General features: G+C 41.6%; 1 protein-coding gene across 1 annotated transcript; it reads left to right on the top strand.

Moving 5' to 3' along the window:
* The first annotated feature begins 1,485 nt into the window (after nt 1–1,485).
* Nucleotides 1,486–13,749, top strand: tgfb1a (transforming growth factor, beta 1a). The gene is made up of 7 exons (XM_080505009.1): nt 1,486–2,656; nt 2,820–3,510; nt 8,059–8,343; nt 8,439–8,673; nt 10,577–10,727; nt 12,036–12,146; nt 12,251–13,749. The coding sequence occupies exons 2-7, from the start codon at nt 3,180–3,182 to the stop codon at nt 12,296–12,298; spliced, it is 1,161 nt and encodes a 386-aa protein (XP_080361135.1). The 5' UTR covers nt 1,486–2,656; nt 2,820–3,179; the 3' UTR covers nt 12,299–13,749.
* The last annotated feature ends 437 nt before the right edge of the window (nt 13,750–14,186 follow it).

The raw sequence follows: 14,186 nt of genomic DNA, 5'->3' as shown, positions 1-14,186 counted from the left end.
AGCCAACAATAGACAACAGATGAAAAAGACCAAGGAAAATTCCAAAGCTAAACACTGCACAAAGACAGTTTGCTATCTTTACTTCCCCGTTGAATCGTCCACGTAGACAGAGACCAAATGATTGAAACCATCACTGTTTTGTTTAAGTCTCGCCTTCCTTTTGAAAATACACAAAGTTGACCTCTAAACGGCACCCAGACAGAAGACAGTGTGCCACACAGCCCTGCCCTGTTGGCTCTCCGTTTGTTGAAGTTCACCGTTCTACTTTTAGACCTGCTCGTACCAAGTGGCTCCCATCTTCAGCCTGGCAGGCGTTACACCTTCACAGCCACCAGGTACATTTGGCAGCCTGTTGGTGAGACACTTGTACCATGCAAAGCTTTTCTTTTCCTTTCTTTTCACAACAGTTTTATTAAACAGTCCATATTATGTAACAAAAATTAAGAATATTGTGTGTTATCCAATTTTCATTTTCTCACCTTCACAGAAACGTCCACAAATTGTACAAATATGAAATGATATGAGAAGAAAAGGCGATTAAGAGGTTTAAAAACTGAATTTTGATACAGCCATGAAAGTAAAATGTCCCTTAGTAGGGCTCAACACCATGAGGGCAAAAGTTTTTTGACATGTCAGCAGAGATGTTGCTAAAATATTAAACCAAAAATCGTCTTTCAAGAAAACTACTAAAGTGATCGGCTAACGGCTATAGGAACTTATTTGTAAATAAATGTAGGCAAACAACAGGATGTTATTGTTTTTAATAAAGGGCTTCAATATTGATTTCAACGACGATCATACTAAATCGTAAAATTTTAAATGTTAAAAGAAGCAAAGCAGATTATATTGTGTCAAAACATAATCTAAATAACATATTTGAAAAAGTATTCATAAAAGTGCTACAAAATATCACATGGTTATAGTAATATGGGTATTTGAAATGTGTTACTTCCACTTTTGTTATTAGTACTGTTGAAGCAGTTCTGTTTAACAGTGTATGACTAAAGAAGCAGCTTAAAAAAAAAAGAAAACTCACCTCCTTCTATACTACCATGTTGTCAAATGTAATTAAGTATGAGTAAAATATATAACTTAAAAAAAAGAATGTGAGTATAGTTTTGCTATTAGTGTATCATCATGGTGGAAACGACCCTACAGAATATGAGTAAACACCCCTCAAAAATATTATTTAATTACATTGACGTGATTGTTTGTGATTGGTCAGTTTCACCCTCGCTTGTCAGTCATCATTGACTGAATGGCAGATTGAGAGATCTGGTTCCTCCACAGTCACACATGCAGCCTGTTCAACCCCTGGCTTCCTGATGTGGACAGAAGTCAGGCAGCAGAGCGCTGTTAAACAACAGATGTTTTACACTGCGACCGTTACCCTCATTTCCTGGGCGGAGAGCTCTTTGCTCTATTAGACGGGTAACAGGAACCAGCCAAAGAAAAAACCAAGAGTTAGAGAGAGAGAGAGGCCGAGTGAGGGTGTGCAGGAGAAGAAGTTATCTGAGCTCCCACAAATCACTTTGTCACCAGCAAGCTCTGACAAGCCGGCAGAGGAGGGAGCTCACAGGCAGATAGGCAGAGTTAAATAGAGGTGTGGGACGGGAGGCAGTGGAGACTCGAGGGACGAAAGGTGTGAAGGAGTTGTGGAGGGAATGAACGAGGTGATCTCGATGGATGGATAGAAGGAGGAGAGGACAGAGACCAGAACCAAAAAGATCTCGCAACCTAAGAGGGACTGTTTCTCCTGCCGGACGATTCTTTCATTTAAAACAGAAGGTTTGTCAAAAACTTTCAACCCTGTAAACAGGAGGACTGTGTTTCATTGACGTTGGGCATTTTTCAATCTTCTGCTGGCAGACCTGCTCGAGCTGTCTTAGACTCGGTCGTCCGCACGCAGGGAGGACGCACTACCATGTTGTCACGCTTGAGAATGAGGAGACGGATCGAGAGACAGCTGCTCTGCCTGTGAGGCAGTCATGAGTCGCAGGCACTGAAAGCAGTTTCTGGTGTGTTGCAGCCGTACGGAGATCACATGTTGTTGTTGGTAAAAAGAGGTAGTCAGATCGGAACAGGGAGCATTACATGTTTGTCGAGTGCTTCTCTGCAGGGGGAAACGTGAAAACCTGTGATCGCTGTCAAATGAGTCAGACAAAGATAGGAGTTTAAAGTGATAATGCCCGGCTTTCCCCTCATTGTGGATATTTGATTAGCTGTGAGCGTGACAGAAATCCCTGAGGAGTTTTATCTGGGCTGCCAAAGGAAGCCCGAAGTCATCTGACCAAACTTCACATGAATAGGAAGACCGATTTCCTCCAAAAAGCATTACATGACGTTTGTTTCTTTCTTGAGTACGTATAGAAGGAACATTGGGACAAAAACTAAATTATTTTAGATGGTATATGGGGAGACCCTGTAAGTCAAGCAGAACAGGAAGCAGCGGCAGGTTAAAAGCCCAAGAGTCAAGATTTCATTTTGCGGCGTCTTCTCCTGCTTCATTCACATTTGCCCCGCCAGCCTCAGGGGACTTGTAATGAGAAACTGCCTGGTGAGCAATACAGCTCGGAGCTGACACGTGGAGGGGTATATACTCTGAGCAAAACAGGATTCAGTTGAGGCTTGAAAGACATCCATAACACATGCGCCTGTGAGTATAAAAGCAGCTCTGCTTAATGCTTCAGACCTAGAGGGTTGTTTTGCCCTTAAAAAAAAAAAAAAGTGCTGTTTAAGCTTCCTGACTATTACTGACTGTGTTGCTGTTTGGATGGGCTCTCTCAGTATTTGACAGCTCCGCTCTGGACTCCTTTCAGTGTCGAGGACGTCATTGTGTTACCTGCGTGGCTGAGTCAGAGGCTGGCTCATCACTCCATGTCTGTCTGCCTGGTGAGATTCACTCCACCTGCTTTCAATGCAAAGACGACACGAGTACTCAGAGGTTATTCACAGCAGAAGCAACAGCAGAGGCTCCAGGAGCTGGGAATTTTCAGGACTCTCCACACTGCTGTAATTGTTTTGTCGTGTGTAAACACCTTGCGTCAGTCACACCCCTCCACCGAGTGATTCACTGTTCCCCAAGCATCTCTGGTTGGAGGCAGGCAGGCACAGTGAAGGCGAGGGACAGTTTTCTGAGATCCAAAACGCATCGGTGGTTGTTCTGTCAAGTTGTCACCATGAGACTAGCTTTCGTGACGCTCATGGTCTTGTACATGGTGGACAACGTGAGCAGCATGTCTACGTGTAAGACTGTGGACCTGGAGATGGTGAAGAAGAAGCGGATCGAGGCCATCAGGAGCCAGATCCTCAGCAAGCTGCGATTGCCAAAAGCACCTGAGCCGGATCAGACTGGAGACGAGGAGGAGATGCCGTCCAACCTGCTGTCGGTCTACAACAGCACCAAGGAGCTGCTGAAGGAGCAGCGGATCAAGGTCCAGACGGACATCCTCGTGGAGCAGGAGGAGGAGGAGTACTTCGCCAAGGTGCTACACAAATTCAACATGACCAGTGAGTACCAGAAAGCATGTCATGAATCCTTGCGAGACCCTAAGTCATTGTCGAAAATGAGGGCAATTGCTTAACTGTGGCAATATGGATGTCAAGCAATAATATGAAGGTGATTGATGCGCTGACATTTACGGACACCTGAGGCACATTTTTCACGAAACACTGAAGCAGATATTCTGCACATGCATCAATAGTTTCCACTTGGAGATAGGCAAGAACCTGTTGGCAATGAAAAAAAATCAAGTGACACACCCCCCCCCCCCCCCGATAAAAAGATGAGTTCATCTAAATGTGGTACTTTTTGATGTTGAAAGTCTATGTTTCCATGTTAAAGCGGTCCAGGAATTGACTGTGGCCCCAGTTGGTCGTTACATGCCTGACGGCTGGTGTCAGTTCTAATCACCTCCATAAATTCCCTCAACACATGTACCCCGTGTGATCACCGCCCAACTTCTTCAGGCATCTTCAGGAGTTCAGAGATCACAGGCGAAACGACTTAGCAGGACTATGTGCTGCAGCTGGTCTGATGTACGCGTTGCCTTCGTGATTTCCGAAGCATTTCTTTTTTTCCTCTTTTTACTGCTTTATTAGCACTGTTTGTTTGGCGAAGCCGCATGTGCTGTTTGTTCAGCCAAACAGTTTTTTGGCTGTAACATCGCAATAACTACCAAACTATTATGATGAACATGTTTGTTTGGTGGGGTTTTGTTTCTATGCTCCATTGTTCTCTACATGTCTATACTTCTCACCCTATCAGGCAGGCATCCACACTATCCCCCTTTTATCCACCACTTCAAAAGAAAGACTTGTGTGGATGGACCAGGCTCAGGAGTGTGTAGACCAAAGGGAAAACAAAGCAGCTTTCAAAATGAAGGACGTGATTTTGTTCTGCCTAGATGAGAACCAAAGAAAAAGAAGGAAAATAGAAAATGAGAAGAGGGGAGACATGAAATGCACTGTTTAACCCTTGCCCTGTCTCGTTCTCTCTTTCATTCTCTCTTTTTTTCTCTTGTTTTGTCCCCTGGGGGTTGGGGTTTTCCAGTAACATGAGCAGTGGGTTCTCCTTTGCTTATCCCGCCACTTGTTCTCCATCATATCTCTTTTTTCCCCCCCGACCGATTCATTACTATATCTTGTTGGGCATGACTCCTCTCTATCTATATCTTTTTTTACTGTTCCTTTGCTCTCGCTGTTCGTGCTTCCTGAGCTTATTTATCAGTGTGTTCGCAGCGTGTTTGTGACAGGGCAGCTTGGCAGGAAGGAAGGCAGGCCGATGGCCACTGAGATCTTGAGTGACTCAGGTCCGGTTGAAGCGGTGCCCATGGGGAGCATGTGTTTCCTACCCTTCTGGAATGCCACAGAACACCCGGCCACTGTCTCAGCCCTAATATGGCTCCTTAAAAAGCCAGAGAGCTGCGCCATGCTGCAAAGGAGGACCACAAAGAGTACATGTTTAGGCCTATCAAAAGATGTTTTGCAATTAATAATTAAAGGAAGAACGCACACAAACACCAGCTTCTGACTGTCTGCGTCCAATTGTATTCGTCATTTCTTTTCTCTCTTTCCTTCCCATTTTGAAGACTCACAGTTTCCTGATAACACATAACGAACACAGCCTACGGGGACACATGGTTGTGTGCAAAGCACTTAATAGTTTTAGTCTCCATTGTGATAATTGAGTGGTGCATTACTCTAAATTACTTCAGCCAGTATGCAGCCACATCCCTCCCTTGGCAGCCCACACACACAAACACACCTCTCCCAGTCCACATGTTCAAATGTAATTTAGCTCATTTGTGGTGGATCCCTTTTGGGAAAACTGCCACTTTGAACTCTTTGGGAGTGAAATGAAAAGCGGAGTAGGATAATTACCACAGAGGTGTAGCAAATAGGGTCCGTTCACATGGGTGAAGGAGATTGAGAAAGGGAAAGAAGACATCGATGAGTGGGCCGAGGGAGGGTGGAACACCCTGTATGGAGGAGGCAGATATTTAGCCCTTTGCTGGAATCTGGTTCCTCCCACTGGTAATTACAGAGCTGTCTCTCTACCTGTCACAACAGCTGTCCCCGGCTTACCTGTGGATAGGCCCTGATTCAACACACAAATCCCCCCCACACCCATGTTAGAGCTCAGGCAAGAGTACCATCTTTACCCCTATCTGCCGGATTGAGACATTATCCCCGCTGAGCATGGAGCTGAAAATTTAACACTTTGTTCCCTCGGAGTGAATTTCGATCAGCGAAGGGCTTCCAGAGACAATGCAAACTCTGTTAATTAGAAAGTAGAAGTGAGGATGAAGCTTCACTGTAATTATAGTTCTGGAGCCAATATGCTTCTTAAGGGAAGTGACTTAATTTCCTGTTTCGTAAACACCTCTCTAACCCTTAACACGTTTATCTCAAACTAGCTGGAGAGGATAATAAGTTTCCGAGCGTGCTGCCACTTGGTCTGCCATCGCCAGCTCGCTGCTCTTTGTGGACGACGACGCAGCCGGGACGCGCTGTGTTTCCCCTCATCCACTTATAACTAAGTGTTTGACTCCACTCTGGGTGGGACCATAAAATGTCATCTCATTTCCCGTTACACTCTACATCAGCTCTTTTTTAGTTTCACTTTGGCTTCCCTGCAAGGGCTGAAACTCTACCTCAGGGACGACCCAGATGGTGATCCTGCTAAATGATACACAGGCAGCCTTGACGTGCAGTATCCTGGTACAGCCTGGACCGAGCCTGCAGCACAAGTATGCAGGGCTGGGTTGTAATTCCTGTCAAAAGAGCAATTCCCGTACTTGCGAGCGCAGAACCCTGGTTTTGGCAGGCCGAGGCAGAGTAAAGGTTTTGGGCCTTGCGCCACAGCTCGCCGCTCCATTGATACATATCTGCAGTTGCTCCACACCCCCGGTCATTCTCTTCCACTCCTCCACAAATGTGACTTACGAGTGCATTCTTCACTCTTTTCTTTACATTTGCCCTCACTACATACCCCAGCTCTCACTCTCTTTCTGTACAGTGTTTTTCTCCCAATCATTTTGTGATGTAACCCGGGTAGATTTATGGCCTGAGTGCTTTCAGTAGCCCGAATCTGTTTTGTATCAGGCTCTGGAGGGGGAGTGTGTATGAGCTTACTTGGAGAATTAAAGTTGCAAATATGGGCAGCAACTCTGTGAGAGAACAAAATAGTCACTGTTGGTCAATGTTACAGCTGCTGGAATAGATCAGTGTTTGGCTCCAGTGATGATTATTGAGCAATGCTGTGAGTTGAGAATTTTTGTTTCATTAACATGTGAATGATGCATCAGAGAGAGGTCAAATGTCAGGGTTAAGATCTCTTATTATAAGGGAAAACTTAGAAATACTTCAGAATGCATGTAATTTTGTCAAAACATTGCCCAACTCCTATTAAAAAAAGTAAGCTTGAATGCACCTAAACATGCCGTTTTTATATTATATTTGCATAAATATAATTAAAAGATTCTCGGTTTGCTCAGCTTGCAAATTTGTCTCTGACTGATTTTCAGTCAGAGACAAAAAAAGTTCACAGCTGAAACGGAAAGTTTGAAATACCGATTCTCGGAACCACAAAACCATTTACTAGCCTTCCAACGGTGCCCGCTTGTCCCATTGCCATGTTGTAATACCCATAAAACAGCGTGGCAATGTTTGAGCCAAGAGATATTTCAGTCATTTGTCGTGAGCTGAAGGAGAAGCAGAACAGCGTCTTCAGTTTTGTTTTTGACTCGTTCAAATATTTTTTTATTGCACTTCAATGGTATGCTTTTTTTTGATATATAAAATCTCGCTAATACTGACCTAAAACTTTATTTATTTAACAATTTTGTGCAGCATTAGTTTCCACACACTGCTGTTACAGTTATATGTGCTCACGTATATGTTGACCCGATTTCACCTTTTGAATGAACTAGAAGAAAACGCTCAATAGTCTCCTCACTGATTTGGTTTGAAAAGGACAATACGTTCAGACACAGTAAAAAAAAAAGAAAAGAAATTTATATACTCATATACACACAAAAACCTGGCATACAAGCCCCAGTGACACAAACTTGTGACACTTTCTATGGCAGTGTATATAGATAGACACCTTGCTATTGTGCTTGTGTAAAAAAATTCTCCTACAAAATGGATGGCAAACACTGGCATAATTTAGAAAACCACTGCAAAGGAAATTCTAGTTATTTTACAGTGATATGGGACTGATTCAATATATGTACTCGCCAAAAGGTAAAATACAGAAGTGCAAGTTGTGACATGTAGCTTGAGCTATTAATACAAAATGCCATTTGAAGGAATGTTGAATAATTTTTTGAGGTTGTGAGATCACACACAGAGTCAGAAACGAAATAATGTTTTTGACCCTGAATAAATACAACCAGCAATATAAACCACTTCAAAATATATATATATATATTTTTTTTTTTGTGAATAATTACCATAAAGGTACCGGAAACATGCACTTAAGTGCAGTAATGGAGTAAAAATACTTTATTAGAAATCTCCAAAGAAGTAATTTTCCCTGTTTGAATCACACAGTGCGAAATGACACTGAGCCAACCAAGAGCTCCAAAATCATCTCCATGTTCTTTAACATGGCTGAGATCCGGAGCAGCGTGGGCGACTCCCGTCTACTGACCAGCGCAGAGTTGCGGATGCTCATCAAGCAGCCCACCATCGTTGGGGAACAGCGAGTGGAGCTGTACTATCTGCAGGGAACCACAGCAAAGTACCACGAGTCCCGCTTCCTGTCCAACCAGTACAAGGACAAATGGCTGACCTTTGATGTGGCCAAACCCGTACGGTTATGGCTCGAACAGAACGGTGAGATCAATTTAATCTCTCGTGATCGACTGACGGTGTCAAAGTTAACGCAACAGTTGTAGTAGCAACAGTTTCCTCACATTTTGCCTCCACAGATGATGAGCAGGTCTTCCAGCTGCGGCTGTTTTGTGACTGCACCCAGACAAGCATAGACAGCAGCTTCAGTTTCTCCATCTCCGGGACCGAGAGCGCCCGGGGAGACATCGCAACTTTACTGAAGATGACACAGCAGCCGCCCTACATCCTGACCATGTCCATCCCCAAGAACACCAGCAGCCACCTCACCTCACGCAGGAAACGCTCCACTGACGCCCGGGACACCTGCACAGCGTAAGCAGATCTGCACAAACCCCTTTATTCTGCTCCACTCCACTGTATCAACATATTTAAAGCTCTAAAGCCACGGCTTATCTACCTCACACACCTGTAGTCATTTAAATAGATTAAAAGCAGTTAGATCGCATTTTATGATCTTAAAACTCCAAAACTATTGCACACATACCATAGCCCACCATAATAATACCGTGGTACCTCATAGTGTAATTGAGAATTTAATTCTTGAATCTCTGTACTGTATTGTGGTATATTTGACAGTACCTCTCAATTGTATTTTTTGATTGTGCCAATGTTTTTTTTTTTTTTTATAAAGTACTACACAATGTAAAGTAGCATATTTTAGATCACAATGTGATTTCTGAACAAACAAGACTGCAAAACACAGCAGTGTCTAATGGGCTTTGGTTTTCTGGAGGTATTATGCAATGGTAAATTTGCAACACAGGAGCATATTATGAACCGTGGTAATGTGGCCTTTGTCATATTATCTCTGATAGTACGACACAAGAACCTCTGGTATGTTACACAGTCCTATCTACTACATTACTAAATTGTGTGTCGCGGTAATCTTCTGCCAGTCCCATTTCTCCAGTCAGCAAAAGCACATCACAACGTGTGGATAATTTGGGGATACTTTTGTTAATGTTTCGGCAAAACATTTCCACAAAAAAACTGTAAATAATTTGCCAGTCAGAGTGGATGGGACTTTGATGAGAAAGTGAGCAGGTAAACAAAAAGCACATCAAAATATGCATGAAATATGGGAATAGTGCATGTGCTTTGACTTTGGATACTGGTTTGGCAAACCGTTTCTGCGAAAATTGAAAAATAAATAAATCATTGGCCGGTCAAAACAGATGGGATTTTGTTGAAAAACACAAAATGGAGGAGATACGAGTCAGCAGCAGGCGGCAGACACAAAAACTCCATCAGGAAATTTCTAGTTGTCACTGTCGTACTATAAACCAGAGAAAGTTTGATTATAGCGTGACTTTTGAAGTTACGATACAGTATCTTGTCGAAAGATTGACAGTGTTGCACAGGAAACACGACTTTGTTATTTTATGACATGACTGTGTGTGAACTTGTGTTTGAGTTTTTCTTTTTCAACCAATGCCTAGACTGCCAAGTATGGAAGTATGGCAATTTCTTACTTTACTCTGTAATTTATTTACATTTACACACTGTGTGTCATGGTGTTTTTCAGTCCCACACTATCGAAGCATAGTATTTCGGCCCTGTTGTATTTTTAAGTATGGTATATTTTAATATAAACATTATTTTGAAAAGAATATGTACAGTACCATACTAATAATTTTCCACTACAGTATACCATGGTATTCTTGACACTGGCATGTTTTTAAAGTGCTGTGCTGTAAAATGTTAAACTGTAAAATATGTTGTGTTATTTTGACATCCGGTACTGAGTTGTGTTTTTATGTACTATACTGTATGTGTTTTATTTTGGATTCTCGTCAGTTTTTTATACACTTTTCAGTGTATCATACATATGCTACAAATATAGTAATGTAAATTTAACAAAATACATAATGTAAAACATTATATTTTTCACCATATTTTGGGTTTCTGTCCATGTACCTGAAATGTACCTTTTATTATGATAAAAGGTACAAGCACTTTTTATCATAATGCTTTGTAAGACACTCACTGGTGCAAACAGGAGCTGCACATGGCCTCACCATCAGGTCAACCTCTTCAAAACACATCCATAAACACTGACTTCCTGTCCGAGCTGCAGTCTCAGTCGATCGTAGGATCCATGAGATTAAACTTTGAGAAGCTTTAAATTAGATGGCCCCTCTACACCAGCTATGCCTTAAGAATATGTGCACTTCAAACACGCGTAACTGTTTTTCCCTTGTTTTCTGCTGCGTAGCCAAACAGAGACCTGCTGTGTGAGGAGCCTGTACATCGACTTTAGGAAGGATTTGGGCTGGAAGTGGATACACAAGCCAACAGGTTACCATGCCAACTACTGCATGGGATCCTGCACCTACATCGGAAACGCTGAAAACAAATATTCTCAGGTACTTTGGCCAAACACAAAAGCATTTTTCAAAACACCAGTAAATCAGGTAGATTTATTTTCAACTAGACATTAATTGATAATAAGTCAGTTTTCATTGTATCTGGGAGCTTTGGCTCAGTGAAAAGCTCCAAAAAGCTCCGTGTTGCTCAGGAAAGTAACTATTATTCAAACCCCATCTGCACATTATTGAATTCTCTTAGTATTGCTGAGACACTGTGTGAGTTCGTCAGATGATTGATAAGCTTATCAAGTTCAGCGGAAGTTAAATCAGTTCGTGGGAGGAAGATGCTCTTAAATGTGGATGCTAGTTTTTGTTTTTGTTTTTTTGGAGGGGTTAGGGTTAGAAAGAAAGTGGTTTATGACCCAATGAAAAAATTATATAAACCAATGTTTATTCAAGGCTGTTAAAACATCGCAGCTGCTGTTTTGTAAAGCTAATAAGAAAAAGAGGGACCAGCTGTTAAATCTCAGTGTTTTCATCAACGACAAAACTTAACAAATCAACCGTAAACATCAATGTATAGACCTGCTCTATAAATATTCAGAACCTAATATGTTGATAGTAAATGCATTGATCCTTTTGTGCCTGTCAGATTATAATAGAATATATGAAGAAAAAAAACAACATACATATTCTGATGATCTGCTTCTAATACTTGTTTTAAGCAATAAAGAAAATGCAATAATAAGGCTACTTTTCCATTGAATTTAGGTGCTGGAGCCAATAATCACACTCACATTAAGACGCGCAGGCTATTTAGAGTCACCAAGTAACTTCTAACGTATGATTTTGGACTGAAACTGGAGTTTAGAGGAAGAACATACAATCTTCACAAGGAAAGGCCCAAAGCCCTGGCTTGAAAACCAAAGTTATTCTCACCATACCATGAAATCTTCGTCCACCATATTGTGATAGATTAAACCCAATAATTAACGGATTGACAGGAAATTTGCTCCAGAAATTTTTATAACTTTTCAAAGTTTTTGCTGTAGTACTCATCTTAAGAAATATTGACACGGTTTATATGTGTCCTTTGTCACAATATTTGGACTTCATTTTATGTGAGAACACTCTGACTAACACTGAGCACAATGTAGTGATTGGTAAATATTTGAAGGTACATATGTTTGAGTTTAAATAAAACGAGAAAAAAAATGCTTGTTTCTAATTTCTGAATTTCCACAAAAGCACACTTGTAAATCCTTCGCAGTGCATCGCAGTTGCTCTGGCACTGGTTTTGTTGGTGATGAAATTGTGAGCTAAGTTCTTTGTTTTCTGGTATTTCCTTCGTGTTATTGTTTACAGATTCTGGCTCTGTACAAGCATCACAACCCGGGAGCCTCTGCACACCCCTGCTGCGTCCCCCAGGCACTGGAGCCACTGCCAATCCTCTACTACGTGGGCAGGCAACACAAGGTATCCACACCGCCACCCAGCAACAGTAATTCCAAAGTGCAAATGTTTGCTCTGCATTTAAAGTGATTTTCTCTTCTTCTTCTTTTTCTTTTTTTCACTCTTAGGTGGAGCAGCTCTCCAACATGATTGTGAAGTCCTGCAAGTGTAGCTAAAGACACAAGACGGCACACTATGCCTCGTTTCAAGCGTGGGGCGGGGATTGAACGAGCTGCGTTTAAGACTAGAAAGGAGAACGTGTGACTGGAATCAAGGAAGAAAAGAAAGAAAAAAAAAAGATAATGTGGACGAGGAGAAAAAAGTATTTGAAGTCGTCTCCAAGGTTTCTCCTGCGAACTCTACCATTATCTTGTTGGACACACATCAAACCATGGATGTTTTTTGTTTTTTTTGTCCTTTTTAAAAAAAAAAATAGAAATTAAAGCTTTTATGTAAATACTCTCTCTTTTAAGTAGCAATAAAAAAAACACTGTCTTGATTTAATTTATTTGTAGGGTGGACTGGAGGCCGCACGGTGATGTAGTGGTTAGTGCCTCACACCCCACAGTGAGATCATCCCCAGTTTGATTCCACATTTTGGGGCTTTTTCTGTGTGGATTTTGCATGTTCTTCCTGTGCATGTGTGGTTTTTAGTCCTCAGTCAGGCCAAAGACATGCTTGTTTGGTTTGGTTAATTGGTCACTCTAAAAGTGTTGCTCTGTGTACATGTCTGTATGTGTGTGTGTGTGTGTATGTGTGTTTGTGTTTAAGTGTATGTGCAGATGTGTGTTTGAGCTTCCTCTGGTCCAAAAACGGCCCCCCAGGACCAAAGATGGCCTCAATCGAAGAACTTTTGGTTTCACAAAAGGTTTGCCTGGGAGGATTCCTTTTGCCACATCAGCTTCTAAAGGAGGTCACAGTAAAAAGGTGCTAAATCCCAGGTGCAAAACTGTGGCTGTCGGGTTTTTCCTGGAAGATAACAGGTGTTTTTTGGTTTTCTTTTCTTCTTTTTTTTTTATTTAAAAAGCCACATCATAAACACAGGCTGACCCAGGGGAACTCCCTTCTAACTGAAAGGCTGGACTTGTCAGCAAAGTTTCACTGGGACCGTCCAATCACTTGTATTTGCTTTGTTTGGTTTACAACCCATGTGATTTTTGTGTGTGTTTGTGCGGATAATTGAGTGTCAGACTGTCCTCGAAGCTTCCTGATGTGTCAGAGCCGAGAGCATTAAGAGTGATGACACCATGTTTTTCTCCCTCTGGGGATTTACAACCCTGGCGTTTGTGTTTAGACGGTGAGGTTGCGGTGTTGGTTTTTGAGGAGGGAAGTTTTCGATTAACCATCGAGGTCAATTATTTTCATTAGTTTCAGGAGTTTTTAGTCACACCTTTTTCATAAATCAAGAACTGATCAGTTTGTATGCTATTCTTTAGGAATTCAAAAACAACACTTTTTTCAGGTTGTTTTTTTTGTTGTTGTTGCTATTTTTATAGAGCACTCACTATTATAAATTTGAATTTGTAAATATTTTTTCAAAACGGAAATAAACATGTTAAGTTATCTGCGTTGAATTATTGCAGCAAAAGATGTTATGAGCAAAATAAAACCTAGATTTTCCACTTGGCAGCGAGCTGTGTTCTGTAAGTGTGTGTGTGTGTGTGTGTGTGTGTGCGTGCGTGTGTTGCTCTTGTCAGCACGAATGTACATGTGTGTGTTTAGGCCCTGAGAACACAAAGTGAAACACCTACCGAGTTGCATGTCCTCAGTTTTGAAACATATAGTTTGAAATAAAATTAGAATTGATTAGGATTTAACTGCGACTTATTCGCAGATGGTTGGCTATAGATGAGTGAAACATCCTTGTTTGTAAAACTCTGACCTTTATGGGAAGCTAAGAGAAGTTGGATGTCAGTTGAAACTGAGTAACTGTATAAACGAGCATTTAAGTGCCTTTCTGCCCTATGTGATGCGTACACTATTATGTATAGCATCTTATTTACTCAGTCGGTCAGTCAGTTACATTCATTTGCCACTGTAAACTTCCATGTCTTCATTAAACAA

This window comes from Blennius ocellaris, assembly GCF_963422515.1.
Source record: "Blennius ocellaris genome assembly, chromosome: 2".
In the NCBI taxonomy this organism is placed as follows: domain Eukaryota; kingdom Metazoa; phylum Chordata; class Actinopteri; order Blenniiformes; family Blenniidae; genus Blennius; species Blennius ocellaris.
This window is presented reverse-complemented; position numbering and strand designations above follow the sequence as displayed.